We start from the raw sequence: 15,656 nt of genomic DNA, 5'->3' as shown, positions 1-15,656 counted from the left end.
GGATAGAACATGGGAACAAATCAAATACGTGTATGTATGACATGGTGCTTTTTTTAATCTCTTGCGTATGTCAATATTTTTCTACAGTTACATATATACAACTGAATCACAAAGGATTTTTTTATTAGGTACACCATAGAATAGTCTCACATCTTGGTTTATTTATTACCCTGTTTAAATATCGACCAACATGCTTGTCAAATTTATAATTTGTGTGTGTGTGCGTTGTAGTGATCTGATATTTTCATGACTATTCATATCAATGATTATGCTTGCCCCATGAGAAACACACGAAGAACAAAAGATTGTGAGATAGGGAGGGGAAGGGAAAGATGACGAGGAGATGTATTTATCTACCGCATCACAAGCATGCAATATCATCGCATGTTGTCTATCACTCCCATATCACATGGCATTTCTCTTTGTATATACATTTTTAGTAGCATATTTTTTGTTGTGCATATATTTTGTTAGCCCGTGGCAACGCACGGGCATCCTATATTCTGTTACGCGTAACAGAATAGCCCAGATGTATATAATATATATATATATATATATATATATATATATATATATATACACACACACACACGGTAGTTTGAGACACCTAGGGGCCCAGTCACCTTGCCTATCTGTCGTTGGATCGTGTTTAGCGACTTGTCGTTGGATCGTGTTTAGCGACTGATTTGGAAACTAGTGAAAATGGCTTAATTTGGCAGGCTTTAATTATTTAATCATTCCATGCATGCATGTCACATCATAGAAAAGGAAGGAAATTAAAATACCATATTGATTAAAAATCAATATTTATTACCTCCTTATATAGCACTTATTTATTCGTAGGCTAAATCACTTTGTATGTACATACACGTATATGTTACGTAATTTCAGTTAGGTATAAGTATACCCACAACATAATTGGGTATACATATACTCACAACATAATTGGGTATACATATACCTATACATGTAATTTTGTTAGTAGGTATATGCATACCTATGTATGTACATAATTTCGTTAGTAGGTATATGCATGCCCGCGTATGTATATAATTTAATTAGTAGGTATATGCATACCCGCGTATGTATATAATTTCATTAGTAGGTATATGCATACCCGCATATGTATATAATTTAATTAGTAGGTATATGCATACCTGTGTATGTATATAATTTCATTAGTAGGTATATGCATACCCGCGTATGTACATAATTTAGTTAGTAGGTATATACATATCCACTATGCATATAATTTCTTTATTAGCAAGACCTAGAATAAATCATTGGATATATATACATGCCCGCGTATGTACATAATTCATTAGTAGGTATATATATATCATGGGTATGTCTCTAATATTTGGAGTCAGTGCACAATTTATTGATACAAATAATAAGTCATAGATACCTTATGAAGGTACAATTTTAATGTATATGTGTATTCATCTGTGCATACAAGGTCTACAAGCTGGCGAGTCACATTGTGCGTACATGCATGTATATTTCTTTCCTTTTTATTATGTTATTCTCTCTCTCTACCAATTAATGTGTGTTTTAATTCTTTTCCAATCAATAAATGCAAATTGATTGACATGCGAGCTACTAATGCTAGAGTGTAGATTCATTCATTTTGCTCCGTATGTAGTCACTTGTTGAAACCTTTAGAAAGACAAATATTTAGGAACAAAGGGAGTATATACTACTTATACATCTATAAAAGAAAGAGAGGGGCAGATCCAAGCAATCACACCCATCCATTACCAATATCTAATGGCCATTAATCTTTCTGTGGTAACGCTACCAACCACGCCCTTAATCGATCGCTAACCCGCACTTAATCGATCGCTAAGGGCATGTACAATGCAGGCGCTTAGGCCTGGGCGCTAGGAATTAAATCCCAGTAGTTTTGGCAGTTTTTGACTGATTCCCGGTTTCTTTCTTGGCATCGATGCATGAAGAGGAGTCGGGCGCTTAAAAACTAATACAAAATACTAACGCTAGCGCCCGGGCGCTTGTGTATGCGCTCGTGCCCAGGAATTTAAGCGCTCCTGCATTGGAGATGCCCTAAGAGCATCAACAATGCGGGCCGCTAAGGGTAGGCGCCAGGATTACTATCCTCCCCGATTGGAAGTTGGGCTGACTAATCCTGGCGTCAAGCCCGGCATCGACGCAAACTCTGGCCGCGAGCGCTTAACCTTTTTTTCCTTCCGATGAGTTAGAACATGCGTCCAACGACCAATTTTACAGCTGGGTCAGTGGTTAGCTAGCGCCTATAGTTAGCGGCCAGCGTTGTGTTAGCGAACGATGATTTTTCAATTTATGAAAGTTATTTTATTTTCCTAAGCGCCTATCTAAGCGCTTTGCATTGAAGATGCCCTAACTAGCCACGCCCATCAAAAAAAAGAAAAAACTGTACGCACGATCTCTCGCCCCCCTCCGCACGACCTCTCGCCCCCTCTTGCTCCTCCCCGCGCCGTCTGCCGCCCGTCGCTCCTTCGCTGCGGGAGCCGCCCACTGTCGCGCCTTTCGCCGCGGGACAGCCGGAGCCGCCGCCGCGGGCGCCGCCGTCCTTCGCTGCGGGAGTCGCCGCAGGTCGCGGCCGACCGTCGCGCCCTTCGCCCCTGGGATAGCCGGAGGCCGCCGCCCGTCACGCGCCGGGGGAGCCGCCGCAGCCCTTCGCCGCGGGACAGCTGGAGCCGCCGCGACCGTAATTAGCCGCCCGCCCACCCTCTCCCGCTCATCCTCGCCCTCCTCCCGCCGCCGCCGCCCTCCTCCCGCCCATCCTATTCTCCTCCGCCGCGAGCGTGAGCAGCCGCCCGCCGGTCCTCCTCTGCTGCCCCAACAAGGTGGGAGAGCGTGAGCATCCCGCCAGCCTTCCTCTGCTGCCACTCGGAAAAACGTGAGCGCGGCCGGGTGGCGGTGTCCGCCTCTGCTGCCGACAACGACCTTATCCAGCCAGTAAGTTTTCTTTACATTGAACTGTGAATTGTTTGAACAGCATGCTTGTGATTATGTTCCTTCCACACAAGACAATATGATGCGTACATGATCCTTCTGGTTATGATTATTTTAGTGCATAGATGATCCTTCCACACAGCGAACAAAGTTAACCACCATTATTCTGGAACAACTGTCGCAGGTGAATTATCATGATCCAACGCCAATACCACACTCAGCACTAAAAGGGTCAGAGTCTGGTTTATGAGTATTTAAGCTCAATCTGATTTATGAGTATTTAAGCTCTTCGTATGGTTCACAAATTGTTTGCTGTCACTCCAATTACCTTTTCAAAGCTCTCAGAATTCTGAACATTCCTCAGGTGGCACAAAAATTACCACCCAGAAGCTTCTGAGCTTTCTGATCTAAGATATTTATGCAATCTCACTCACAATATTTTATATTTTCTGTTTTTGCCTCCTCCCTAACAACACCTACTTTATTTATACAGGTTCAGACCATTCCCACTCATCACCATTCCCTGCATCTAAGGTCCTTTTTGTCACAGTTTCAGATTTACTAAAACACTTGACAGTTCGATTTACTCAAACATTTATGAATTGAGCTTCTCAATATTACATGACAACTCCGCATGCCTACTCTTAAGATCCTTGTGTAGCATCGTTTTGTCATTGGACTGAATTAGGATTTAAGAATTAAGCTTCTCAATATTACATCACAGCTCTGCATACCTACTCTTAAGAACCCTATGTACCATTGTTTTGTCATTCTACTGATTTAGGATGTTCCCCAACACATGTCACTGATGAGGAATCATCGTCCGTCTGCGTTAGAATCAGCCGAGCGTTCCCCATTTAAAGATCTGACAAATACACCTACTAATGAGACTGCGAATCAAGCGAGTGAAAAACCAAAAAGTGGAACAAATTGGTATGCACGGATGTCCGATGAGAAGAGAGCAGAGTACAACCAGAAGCGGCATATGGCCCAAGCCGACAAAAAGGCTGCATCTGCCATTGGTATTGACCATGAGGAAGTCTCTGAACCACATGCTCCTTCGTTGCTGGATGTGCTACGAACCCCTTTGAGCAACATATCCAACTCAAACGTACAAGCCGGTGAAAAAGCAAAAAGCGGTAAAAATTGGTATGCACGATTGTCCGATGAGAAGAGAGCGGAGTACAACCAGAAGCGACGTATGGCCCGAGCAGACAACAAGGCTGCATCTGTCCTTACTATTGGACATGAGGAATTCTCTCGAACACATGCTTCTTCATCGCTGGATGTGCTACGAACCCCTTTGAGCAACATAACCGGTTCGTTCTTTATCTTTGCATACTACTAATTTAATATTCTGACTACTATCTTCATGTTACTATGCTGCCCTACTCTATTGACAGACTAGCCTAATATATATGCAGCTGCAACCTCGGCTGATACCGACCATCAATTTGGAGATGCAGCTCTTGGACGCAGAAAACGAAGCTCTGACGAGGAGATAGCAGAGCACTGCAAGAAGCTCCGGATCGCTCGACTAGAAAAGCGAGCTGCAACCACTAGCGTCCAAGTAACACCTGGTAATTTCAACAAATAATTTCTACCACCATATGAAAGCCATATAATGCATTGTATTTCTGTAGGTACTGCTCATAGTGGATCATCTATGCAGACAGATGGTCAGATTGATTGGCTGCACACGAATCCCACTTATGAACGACAACAGATGAATGTTCATGAGGTAGTGGACATGTCTGTATCTGAAGGGAGACATAGGCAAGAAAGTTTTCTGCCCGGAAGTAACTCACTTCGCTCTGTTCAAGTGACTGGTATGCTCATGATTCAGTCCTGACTGACTCAATTTGATATTACAGACGCAGTATTCTAACCATGTATCGGTTTCAGAGGTATCTTCTGCCAAGAAACGGCATCGCATGAGAGAACAATATCATGGAATGACGCCAGAAGAAAAAGAAGTTGTGTTGCAGAGGAAACACGCGTATAAGATGGGAAAACGCCATCCATGGTCTGAACAGTCCAACCTTGCTGAGCCAGCATGTGGATCTGCAGCCCCCTAGCCAAGTATACATGCGCAACCATCAAGCCAATATAACCTTATACCTGATTTAATTATTTCCAATAAAAGACCATTGATCTTCAACTTTTGCCAGAAATAACTCTTATTTTTTGCCAGAAATAACCCTATTTCTCGTAGTATTCAATTTCACCTGTCATGTGATGTTCAACTTTGTTTCTACCATGCAGGTGGTGTGCATCCAGGTGGCCAGAACAATGGTGAAGACTCCGATGATGCTTGAATATTAGAGCCTATGGATCCATCTGCCGAAGTGGACGGTATATGAAAATAATGCTCAATAATTTAACCATTAATCCTATCAGTTACAGCTATAGCTCCTTATTTTGGTTCTTCACATATCTTAGCGTTACACTCCTTCATTTTTCAATGTTAGAAATAGTGATGCTGACATCCATACATGAAGCTGATTTAATGTTTATTGTTTTCGTAGAATGCTTGCACGACACACAACACGGGCAACCAATGTATGGTGATGATGATGATGGTGATGATGAATGCAGGATATTTACCATGAATGCATATCCCCTTATATCATGCAGACTATGACACATTTTTTACCCCAATATTATTGTAGGTCATGAGTTTGAATCATTGTTCCACGATTTTTTGTGCAATATTGCATAAAATAATTTTATTTTTAATGAGTTTTGATGCAGGTTATCTGTGCAAAGGCTAGTGGTTAATAATACAAAGGCAAAATGCTATTGCATGGCACATGCCCGCATCGTACTCAGCACATACGTATGCATGAAATATAGGTGCAACCAAATTGTGTACATGCACACGTCCTGGACGGTGCCATGCACACGTCCTGGACGGTGCCATGCACATATACATACGTACTCCCTCCGTTCCTAAATATAAGTCTTTTTAGAGATTCCAACAAGTGACTACCTACGGAGCAAAATGAGTGAATCTATACTCTAAAATATGTCTACATACATCCGTATGTTGTAGTCTATTTAAAATGTCTAAAAAGACTTATATTTAGGAACGGAGGGAGTATTTGTGTATTTGCGGCCGGCGGGCATGCATGTATACTTCCCTGAATACCTGAAATACCTAGCTAACCTTGCATGCACGTATTTTTTTCCTATTTAATTTGATTTAAACAGGTAACATGCACGTGTGTGGGCAAGGTAAGCTAGGAATGAGAATTTGGAAATAAGTACAGCCGACCCACGGGAATCACATAAAAAGGAATAGGCGTCAAATAACAAGGTACGTGTCTATTTATTTCCTTTTCTGCATGCAGACTTGGGCGTCAAGAAGAATCAAAAGAAGATCCGTGACCGGACGTGCTCCGCATACCATCCATCCAACTCCGTCGGCTGACTATATAAAGCCAGCCAGCCTACGCAACAAGGAGACACGTCCCAGGCGAGAACTCACGCACGCACAAACAAATATCGCACGTAGAAGAAACGCGTCCGTGGTTGCGGCGGCGTCGACGAGGAGACGCACCCAACATCGAGGACAAGACACGCTCATGGCGGCGGCGCGTGCGCCCAGCGTCGAGGAAGCACAATAGTGATGCGGCAGCTGCAACACGCTGACGACGAAGGGCAGCGGACGCATGGTGGCCGTGACCGCTGCACTCTTTCTTTCTATTCTTGTCTCTTACAGGTTACTCCTGGTAAGATTGTATCCAGCCCAACGTTGAGAAGGCAGCTACCACGAACTAGAGGAGGAGGAGGTACGCAGCAGAGCGGACGAGAGAGAGGAGGCAGCCGGCGGAGATGAGGTGCACACAAGGAGGAGAAACTCGCCCGTGGCAGCAGCATCAAGGACGAGACGCGCCCGTGGTGGCAGCGTCGTGAATATCAGATGAACGGCGGACGTGCGTACGCGCCGGCTGTGGAAATACGTGCGGTGAAAGAGATGCATCTAACCATACAATAATCTTCTTCTATGTGCTATCATCTTATTTTTGTAGGAAACCCAAGGACATCCTGAGCACAACAAACCCACGCAGCCGACGCACGCAGAGGGGAGATATGCATCCGGCGTCATCACATCTAGCAGCAGAGCAAGGAGCACTCCAAAGAGGCCGTCACCTTCTTCATCAAGCCGATGGACGGAGGCGTGGAGGTCGCGAGGATGCCGCCGCCCTACCGTGGTGGATGGCGGTGCGGAGCTAGCCAAGACGACGCCAATCACCAACATCCTCAACCCGGTGCCGCGGAGGATCGTGATGGAGAGCTCACAAGGAGGACGCCCGCGATCTACTTCGGCATCCTGGAGCTAGAGGACGGAGGCGTGGCACTCGTTGGGGACACTGCCGACGTCTACTTCGTCAAGCTGGAGCCCGGAGGCACGGAGGCTCACAAGGATGCCGCCAGCATGCCGCAGTGGATGGGTGGAGCTTGCTAGGAGGATGCCCATCGTCTTCTTCACCAAGCCGGCGCGTCGCCGTGCCGCGGTGGATGGACGGAGCTCGCTAGGATGACGCCCGCCTTCTTCATCAAGCTGGCGCCATGGAGGACGAAGGCGGTGGAGCTCGCGAGGATGCCGCCGCCGTGCCACGGTGGATGGTGGCCCGGAGCTCACCAAGATGACGTCCATCGCTAACATTATCAAGCTGGAGCCCGGAGGCATGGAGCTCGCGGGGATGCCGCCGCGTGTCACGAAGGATGACGACACGGAGCTCGCAAGGACGATGCCCGTCAACTTCTTCATCAAGCTGGTGCCATGGAGAATGGAGGCGTGGAGCTCGCGAGGATGCCGCCGTCGTGCCATGGTGGATAGCGACACGGAACTCACCAGCACGACGTCCATCATCAACATCATCAAGCTGGTGTCGCGGAGGATGGACGCGTGGAGCTCGCGGGATGACGCCACCGATGTCTACGTCATCAAGATGGAGCCCGCGACTCGGAGCCACAAAGACGACGCACACCCCCGTGCTGCCCGCAACATGAAGCTCACAACACAGAGAAGAAGATGGCGCTACACGGTGCTGTCCGTGACCCGGAGGAGAAGACTGCCGCATGATGCTATTCGCAACCCGGAGCCCAAGATGATGAGGCGCGACGGTGGGAAGGCGATGCAACTTCACCAAGATCTTACCCCGGCCCAGTGAGGCGCTGCCCTTGTCTTGGCAGACCATCGTAAACTCGGCATCTAGTCGAGACGAGGCACCACCACATGGCGTTGTCCATGTTTCGGAGGCAGTGAACGTGACGCGCGATGGCGGGAACGCGATGCAACTTCACCAGCATCTTATTGTGGCCCCGTGAGGTGGCACCCTTGTCTTGGCGGACTGCCGTAAACTCAGAGTCCAGCCGAGACGAGGTGCCAACCACACCGGCATTGCCGATATGAGCGAGCGTTGGTTTTACACCGACGCCGGTCTCCATAAGAATACTCCCGCAAGGCGAACCCCTTGCGTACCCCGACGAAACCGCTACATCGTCAAGAAGTCCGAGCAGAGCAGGACCCATGCAACTTCAACACCGACTACATCAACGCTGTTAAGACCGACGAGGCGCGACGGCGAGGGCGAACGTGGCCAGCACAAAGCCATGTTTTGAGCGGCACGTGTACCGACGAGGACACGGGCTTTGCCGCCACCCACACCACACACACACCATCATCATGCATGGAGAACGCGAAGCGAAGACGACCACACGGCTTAATCGGAGGTATCTCGCGGAATAACCCGCGGGAGTAATTAACCGGGAGCTTTCCGAGGCCCCGGGAACCAGGAGACCGCACATCGCCATAGTCAGGCTGGCCGCGCTAGTAGGCCACGAAGCGCATTCATTTTTTATGGGATCTTGTAATTTTGTTTATCCGATGAGATTAATGAAATACTTGTTTCCCGTACCCCTTTTCTTTGTGTACTACGGTACACTGGCACGCCCGCATATTCTTTCCCCCGGCGCATGAGAGAAATCCACACTCCTTCTCTTCCCTTCTCACGGAGAGCTTATAAGATTTTTCTCGTGTCAAACAATCATACAGATTGACACCTAATGTTTCACATGCTTTTGAGTCTGATGATCCTTATGACCATGTCTACAAGAATCTATCGACTAAGCATCATGTTTTGAAGCCAGTAAAAGACTGTGTCCATTGTGGAGCAATTAGGTTCCAGTATGAAAGCCCAGCCTTTTGTTGCAGAAAAGGTAAAGTCAAGGTATGTACCCCAGAGGTTCCTCAAGAGCTACAACAATTGTTTTCAAATCAGGTAGATGAGGATGCAAAATACTTTAGACAACACATTCGATATTTCAACTCCCACTTCTCCTTCACAAGTCTTGGTGTTACCCTTGACCAGCGGGTCAACACCGCGACAAGAACCGGTATATACACATTTCGTGCTCATGGTCAGTTGTACCACCGTCTAGACCACCTTGTACCGGGTGATCACGGGCCCAGGCATTTGCAGCTGTACATTTATGATATAGATGAAGCCTTGGAACATAGGGTCAAGCGCTCTCCAGATCTTGATATCAATCTCATACGGAAGATTCTTCGTATATTGGAGAACAACCCGTATGTCGAGACATTTAAGAGCCTTGGTTCAGTTCCAGACCTAGCGGAATATAAGATTACATTGAACACAAATATAAAATTGGACCAGCGGAGGTACAATGCCCCTACAACTTCTCAGGTGGCTGCAATGTGGGTTGAAGGTAGTGACCTGCAACACACTTTTGATAGAAGTGTTGTAGTGCATGCAAAAGGGGACCGTCCTTTGTACATCAGAGCCTACTATGGATGCTATGATCCTTTAGCGTACCCATTATTTTACCCGGCTGGGGAGACAGGAAGGAACCGTTGGCTGCCATATGAGGGACCAACTCCCACTCAGGCAGACAATGATGATGAAGACGACAACCAGGACGATGAACGAGAAGCAGGTAAAGGTGTCATAACAATTGGTCCCATCCATGAATTCCTCCGATCTTTAGTAGTGGCATTATTCATAACTCGTCGTCGCAACCATCTTGTAGATGACAATGAAGAACAAGATGAGGATGAAGCCACTGAGTCTAGAAAATATGTCAGTGCGAGGGAGTATTACTGTTTCAAGTTGCAGATCAGGAAAGGAATTTTTAACATCCTATTGTTTGGGGGGCGTCTTCTCCAACAGTGGCTTGTTGACATGTACATCAAAATGGAGACTATGAGGCTTGATTTCTACTCAAAGCCTCAGAACCAAAAACTCATACGTGTTGAGCTATACCAGGTAACTTAAATCTCCCTAGTCTCATCAACATACTATGACAACTTGTCAGACACTGGTATGTTACTAGATAACTAGAATTAAGCATTAACCAAATATGAGCCTAATGTGTAGTCTTGTTGATTATCATCATGCTTGTATTCTAAAAGCAAGAACCAATTATGAGCCTAATTCATTTGTTTCATAGGGTGTTGTTGACACCATTGCTTCTGGAGAGACGCGTGCTGCTCAGATTGGAAAAAGAATCGTGCTCCCTCGGACTTTTCCGGGAGGTGATCGAGACATGCAGCAAAGATTCCTTGATGCGATGGCCGTCGTCCAGAGATACGGAAAGCCTGATTACTTAATCACTATGACTTGCAACCCTTACTGGGAGGAGATAACTTCCAGACTTGCACTCGGACAAACACCACAAGACCGTCCTGACCTGGTGGCCAGAGTATACAGGGCCAAGATGTGGAGTCTGAAAGATCTTGATAAAAAAGAAGTACTTTGGTCCGATTGCGGCGTATGCTCATGTTACCGAGTTCCAAAAAAGGGGTCTGCCACATGAGCACTTCCTGCTGATCATGGCCTCAGATAGTAAGCTAACAAATCCAGACGCCTATGATAGGGTAATCTCGGTAGAGATCCCTAGCTGTGAGAAGTACCCTGTGTTGCATGGACTGGTTATCAAGCATATGCTCCACGACCCATGTGGTACTCTCCAGAAGAATTGTCCTTGCATGATAGATGGAAATTGTCGTTTTCGTTACCTTCGACAGTTTTGCCCTGCAACACAACAAGGAAAGGACCCATACCCTATATATAGAAGAAGGGATGATGGCCGCCAAGTCAAAGTTAGGAATGCAGTGTTGGACAACAGATGGGTTGTCCCGTACAACCCCGGATTGCTTATGAGATATAATTGTCACATTAATGTTGAAGCTTGCTCAAGCATAAAGGCAGTCAAATATTTGTACAAGTACATATACAAGGGGCATGATCGTGCTTCCTTCTCAGTTGACCCGGCGGCAACTGATGGTGGTGTGATAAATGAGATTCGGCAATACAGGGATGCAAGGTTTGTAACACCAGTAGAGTCTATGTACAGGGTATGTGCTTTCCGTATGTTTGGTGTCTCTCCTGCTGTGTTGCAACTACAGCTGCATTTGCCCAGCATGCATACTGTTGCAATCAGCGGTGCTGATAACCTAGAGGATGTCATGAACCGACCGTCCTCTTCTTAAACCATGCTCACAGAATACTTTAGGATGAATGAGGTGGACCCTTATGCATGAAACTTCTTGTATAAAGAGTTCCTAGAATTCTTTCGATGGATTAAGGGTAAGAAAAAGTGGCAGAAAAGAAGCCAGAGGGGCCGGGGACAAGTTGGAAGGATTGTTTATGCACACCCTGCTGATGGTGAGAGGTACTTCCTGAGAGTGCTTCTGAATCATAGAAGAGGTGCCACTTCATATGAGGATTTGAGAACTGTAAATGGAAGGCTTTGCTCGACCTTCAGGGAAGCGTGTGAGCTCATGGGCCTAATAGAGACTGACAAATCTCTTGACGATTGCTTGACTGAGTCTGCTACTTTCCAGATGCCCTATGCTCTAAGAAGGCTTTTTGCAACTATTCTTGTATTCTGCGAGGCGACCAACATCCGTGCATTGTGGGAGAAGCATCTAGAGTCAATGTCTGAGGATTACCGTCGTACCCAGTCCAACCAGGCTGTGCTGGAACAGATGGTCCTTAGAGACATCCGGGATTTGGTGCATTCAATGGGCAAAGATATTAAAAGCTATGGCCTCCCGGAGCTGGTTGAGACCGGTGATGGTTCCGGCGACCTCCTAAGGGAGGTTCGAGAGGAGTTGTCAGTCGGTGTGGATCAAGAGCATCTAGATCTGTATACATCCCTGAACATTGAGCAGAGAGCTGGGTTTGAGGAAATCTTGGATCACGTGGTGAACAACAGGAAACATGTTTTGTTTGTTGATGGTCCTGGTGGCACGGGGAAGACTTATCTCTACAAGGCGCTTCTTGCTAAAGTGCGTTCATTGGGGAAAATAGCTATTGCAACTGCGACATCCGGAATAGCCACATCAATCATGCCAGGTGGACGTACCACCCACTCCAGGTTCAAAATTCCGATCAAGCTCATGGATAATAGCACCTGCAGCTTCACCAAGCAGAGTGGTACTGTAGAGTTGCTTCGGAGAGCATCTCTGATTATCTGGGATGAGGTTGCCATGACGAAGCGTCAAGCAGTTGAGGCGTTGGATAGGTCACTACAGGATATCATGGGATGTGTTATGCCATTTGGGGGAAAGGTTGTGGTGTTTGGAGGGGATTTTAGGCAGGTCCTTCCCGTGGTCCCGCGTGGGATAAGAGCACAGATCACTGATGGCACGCTGCAAAGATCATATCTATGAGAGAAAATTAGACAAATACGCCTCAAGCGTAATATGAGAGCACAGATTGACCCGTGGTTCTCCAAATACCTCTTGAGAATTGGCAATGGAACAGAGGAGACGATCGGTGATGATTATGTGCATCTTCCTGATGAAATTGTGATAGGTTACACACCTGGTGACGCACCAGTCATGAAGCTTATTGAACACGTGTTCCCGTCTCTTCATGAGAACGCATCATCCGGTGCCTACATGAGCACACGTGTTATTCTTTCTACCAAGAATGAGCACGTGGACGACCTAAATGCAAAGACGATTGACAGATTTCCCGGCCAAGAAAAGGTATACTATAGCTTTGATTCCATCGATGATGATACACGCAATAACTACCCAATTGACTATCTGAACAACCTCACTCTGAATGGCTTGCCTCCCCATATTTTAAAAGTTAAAGTCAATTGTCGTGTCATTCTGCTCCAAAATCTTGATCCTAATAATGGACTTTGCAATGGAACGAGATTGATGATTAGAGCTTTCCAAAATAACGCAATCGACGCCAAGATTGTTGGTGGACAACATGCTAGAAAGAGAGTGTTCATCCCTAGGATCTCGATGGCACCCTCGGAGGATATTTCACTTCCTTTCAAGTTGAAGAGGAAGCAATTCCCTATTCGTCTGAGTTTTGCAATAACCATAAACAAAGCCCAGGGGCAAACCATCCCAACTGTTGGCATTTACCTTCCGGAGCCTGTATTCTCGCACGGCCAGCTTTATGTTGCACTGCCAAGGGGTGTTTCAAGGCAGACAACTCGGGTTCTGGCAAAGCCAAATAAAGAAATAGATCAAACGGGTAAAAGCACCAAGAACATTGTGTACAGAGATGTCTTGGAGGGATAACACATGTATGCTCTCCATGTACCAAGACATTTGTGTGGATTGTTTGTTCGATTCCAATAGCCAATATTGCATCGTTGTCTGGGTTTGTTCGTTGCCCAATTTGGCAGATTTGGGCCAGAACTCTCAGATACAAAAGAGTAATAACATTGATCTAAATAAAACAAGACTGCAGTTGTGCTACCATAAGAAGGGACTAGAGTATCTTGATTACGAATATTCTTGTCCGGATACAAAAGAATATGTTGGTATTGTGCCTGATTTTGTTATTTTGCAGTTGAACTAAAAAATAATATAGTTGTTAAATGTTTATTCAGTTGAGGGATGCCAATATAATACCAGTTTGTTTTTTCTATTTAAGGTCTTTATATAAATTTTCTTCATACTATGCTTGAAACAGTACTGGTTTGAGTAGATTTTTTCCCAGCTATTAATGATAATTAGGTCCAACTTTTTCTTTCATTTGGAGTACCATAAGAAGGGACTAGAGTATCTTGATTATGAATATTCTTGCCCAGATACAAAAGAGTATGTTGGTATTGTGCCTGATTCTGTTATTTTGCAGTTGAACTGAAAAATAATATATAGTTGTTAAATGTTTATTCAGTTGAGAGATGCCAATATAACACCAGTTTGTTTTTTCTAATTAAGGTCTTTATATAAATTTTCTTCATACTATGCTTGAAACAGTACTGGTTTCAGTAGATTTTTTTCCAGCTATTAATGATAATTAGGTCCAACTTTTTCTTTCATTTGGAGCAGGTTCACGTCCGCCTTATTATTGCCTCACATACTGATACAAATCTAGGAGATTGGTCTTTTCTGGACACCTGCTGCGACACTAAGTACTATTTCACTTTTTCCTTTTAAATTTTCAGTGAGAATGAACACAAGGGCATATGCTTTGTTGGGTGACGTTCATTTACTTGCTTTCTCCATAGGAACTGGAGTTAAAGAAGCAAACTACTGAGCTTGATTTCTCCTGTGACCATTGCAAAGAGGTGAATTACATTTTGGGCATATGTTCATGTACTATTTAGGCTCAAAATTATTTTTAACAGTTTTTTTGACATTATTCCTCACGGGCCTGCCTGTTACAGTATTAATTTTTATGAGAATAATGCAACTTTTGAACTAAGCCTATAATCATCAACCTCTGCTTACTGTAAGTTTGAGCTCTACTCTGGAATTGCTTTGATTGACTATCAATTAGCATGTACCTCTGAATGCAACTGTGATGGCGGGTCGTTCCAAGAAAACATTTATGGATGAATAGATGATTGCTTTCACACGATAAAACTGTTGAATTCTTCTGTTCTTTGGGTATGTATTTTCTGAAGAAAAAAGGTGGGATTTCCACTAAAAGCCATAATAGTTCTGTTGAAGTCTTCTTGCTGTGTGTCACCACTTTTGGTTGAATTTAAAATTTACCTGCAAGTAATTCATTTGCATGTGCATGAACTTGTTGCATATGGTACCTGATGCTTCATCTTGTTGCAGTGCTGATTCTATATCTCGAGCATTGGTGACAAAGGCATATTTTCTTTAAAGGTGCCTCTGTTTCATATCACCCAAGCTGGAAAATATGAGGATCTTCTCCAAGCGGGACCTGAGCTCAATGCACCAAGAACAACATCAATTGAAGCAACACTTCCTGTATATATATAATGTATTGTGAGCCTTGGATCGTGTGAGGCTAATGTATTGTGAGCCTTTTACTTTGAACTGTGTGATAATGACGTGTCAGAGTTATGGATTGTGGAGACCAAATTTATGTGACAATTCTGTAATGTGAGCCTCGAATTTCTTTTCCAGCCCCATTTTTTTGTGAAATAATGATGTGTTAGAGTTCACAAATATTAAAATTTTTTCTTTGTAAGCTCAACACTAATGTACTTATGAATGTATGAAAGTCTCAGACATTTACTCATTTAGATGTATTTTTTGTTGGACACAATTTGTACCCTTTTGACAGAAAAAAAGTGTTAGGCAAACCCCTAAGAAAGTATTTTGCCACTATATTTACTCATTTAGATGTATTTTTTGTTGGACACAATTTGTACTCTTCTGAAAAAAAAAGTGTTAGGCAAAATACCAACTCAGCGTACGAAACCTGAAAAAT

At 44.8% G+C, this 15,656-nt stretch overlaps 1 protein-coding gene across 12 annotated transcripts; it reads left to right on the top strand.

The window, feature by feature from the left end:
* The first annotated feature begins 2,386 nt into the window (after positions 1-2,386).
* LOC123119508 (uncharacterized) lies at positions 2,387-15,464 on the top strand. Of its 12 annotated transcripts, XM_044539335.1 has the most exons (11): positions 2,391-2,958; positions 3,140-3,186; positions 3,449-3,489; positions 3,740-4,274; positions 4,380-4,535; positions 4,599-4,784; positions 4,861-5,037; positions 5,221-5,310; positions 5,484-14,379; positions 14,476-14,535; positions 15,035-15,464. In XM_044539335.1, exons 4-7 carry the CDS (start codon positions 3,755-3,757, stop codon positions 5,031-5,033), a joined length of 1,035 nt encoding a protein of 344 aa, XP_044395270.1. In that variant the 5' UTR covers positions 2,391-2,958; positions 3,140-3,186; positions 3,449-3,489; positions 3,740-3,754; the 3' UTR covers positions 5,034-5,037; positions 5,221-5,310; positions 5,484-14,379; positions 14,476-14,535; positions 15,035-15,464. The 12 variants fall into 12 exon arrangements, 11 of the variants coding, with proteins under 11 accessions (XP_044395270.1, XP_044395271.1, XP_044395268.1 ...); XM_044539336.1 differs by lacking the exon at positions 3,140-3,186; XM_044539333.1 differs by having other exon boundaries at positions 3,449-4,274.
* The last annotated feature ends 192 nt before the right edge of the window (positions 15,465-15,656 follow it).

This window comes from Triticum aestivum, chromosome 5D, assembly GCF_018294505.1.
Source record: "Triticum aestivum cultivar Chinese Spring chromosome 5D, IWGSC CS RefSeq v2.1, whole genome shotgun sequence".
Taxonomy (NCBI): Eukaryota; Viridiplantae; Streptophyta; class Magnoliopsida; order Poales; family Poaceae; genus Triticum; species Triticum aestivum.
This window is presented reverse-complemented; position numbering and strand designations above follow the sequence as displayed.

Excerpts from the sequence above, each read along its gene's own strand:
- LOC123119508 (XM_044539337.1), top strand. The coding sequence starts at position 3,755 with ATGTCACTGATGAGGAATCATCGTCCGTCTGCGTTAGAATCAGCCGAG. Across the intron at positions 4,536-4,598 it reads TAGCGTCCAAGTAACACCTG|GTACTGCTCATAGTGGATCA; the intron begins GTAATTTCAACA and ends GTATTTCTGTAG. Across the intron at positions 4,785-4,860 it reads TCGCTCTGTTCAAGTGACTG|AGGTATCTTCTGCCAAGAAA; the intron begins GTATGCTCATGA and ends TATCGGTTTCAG.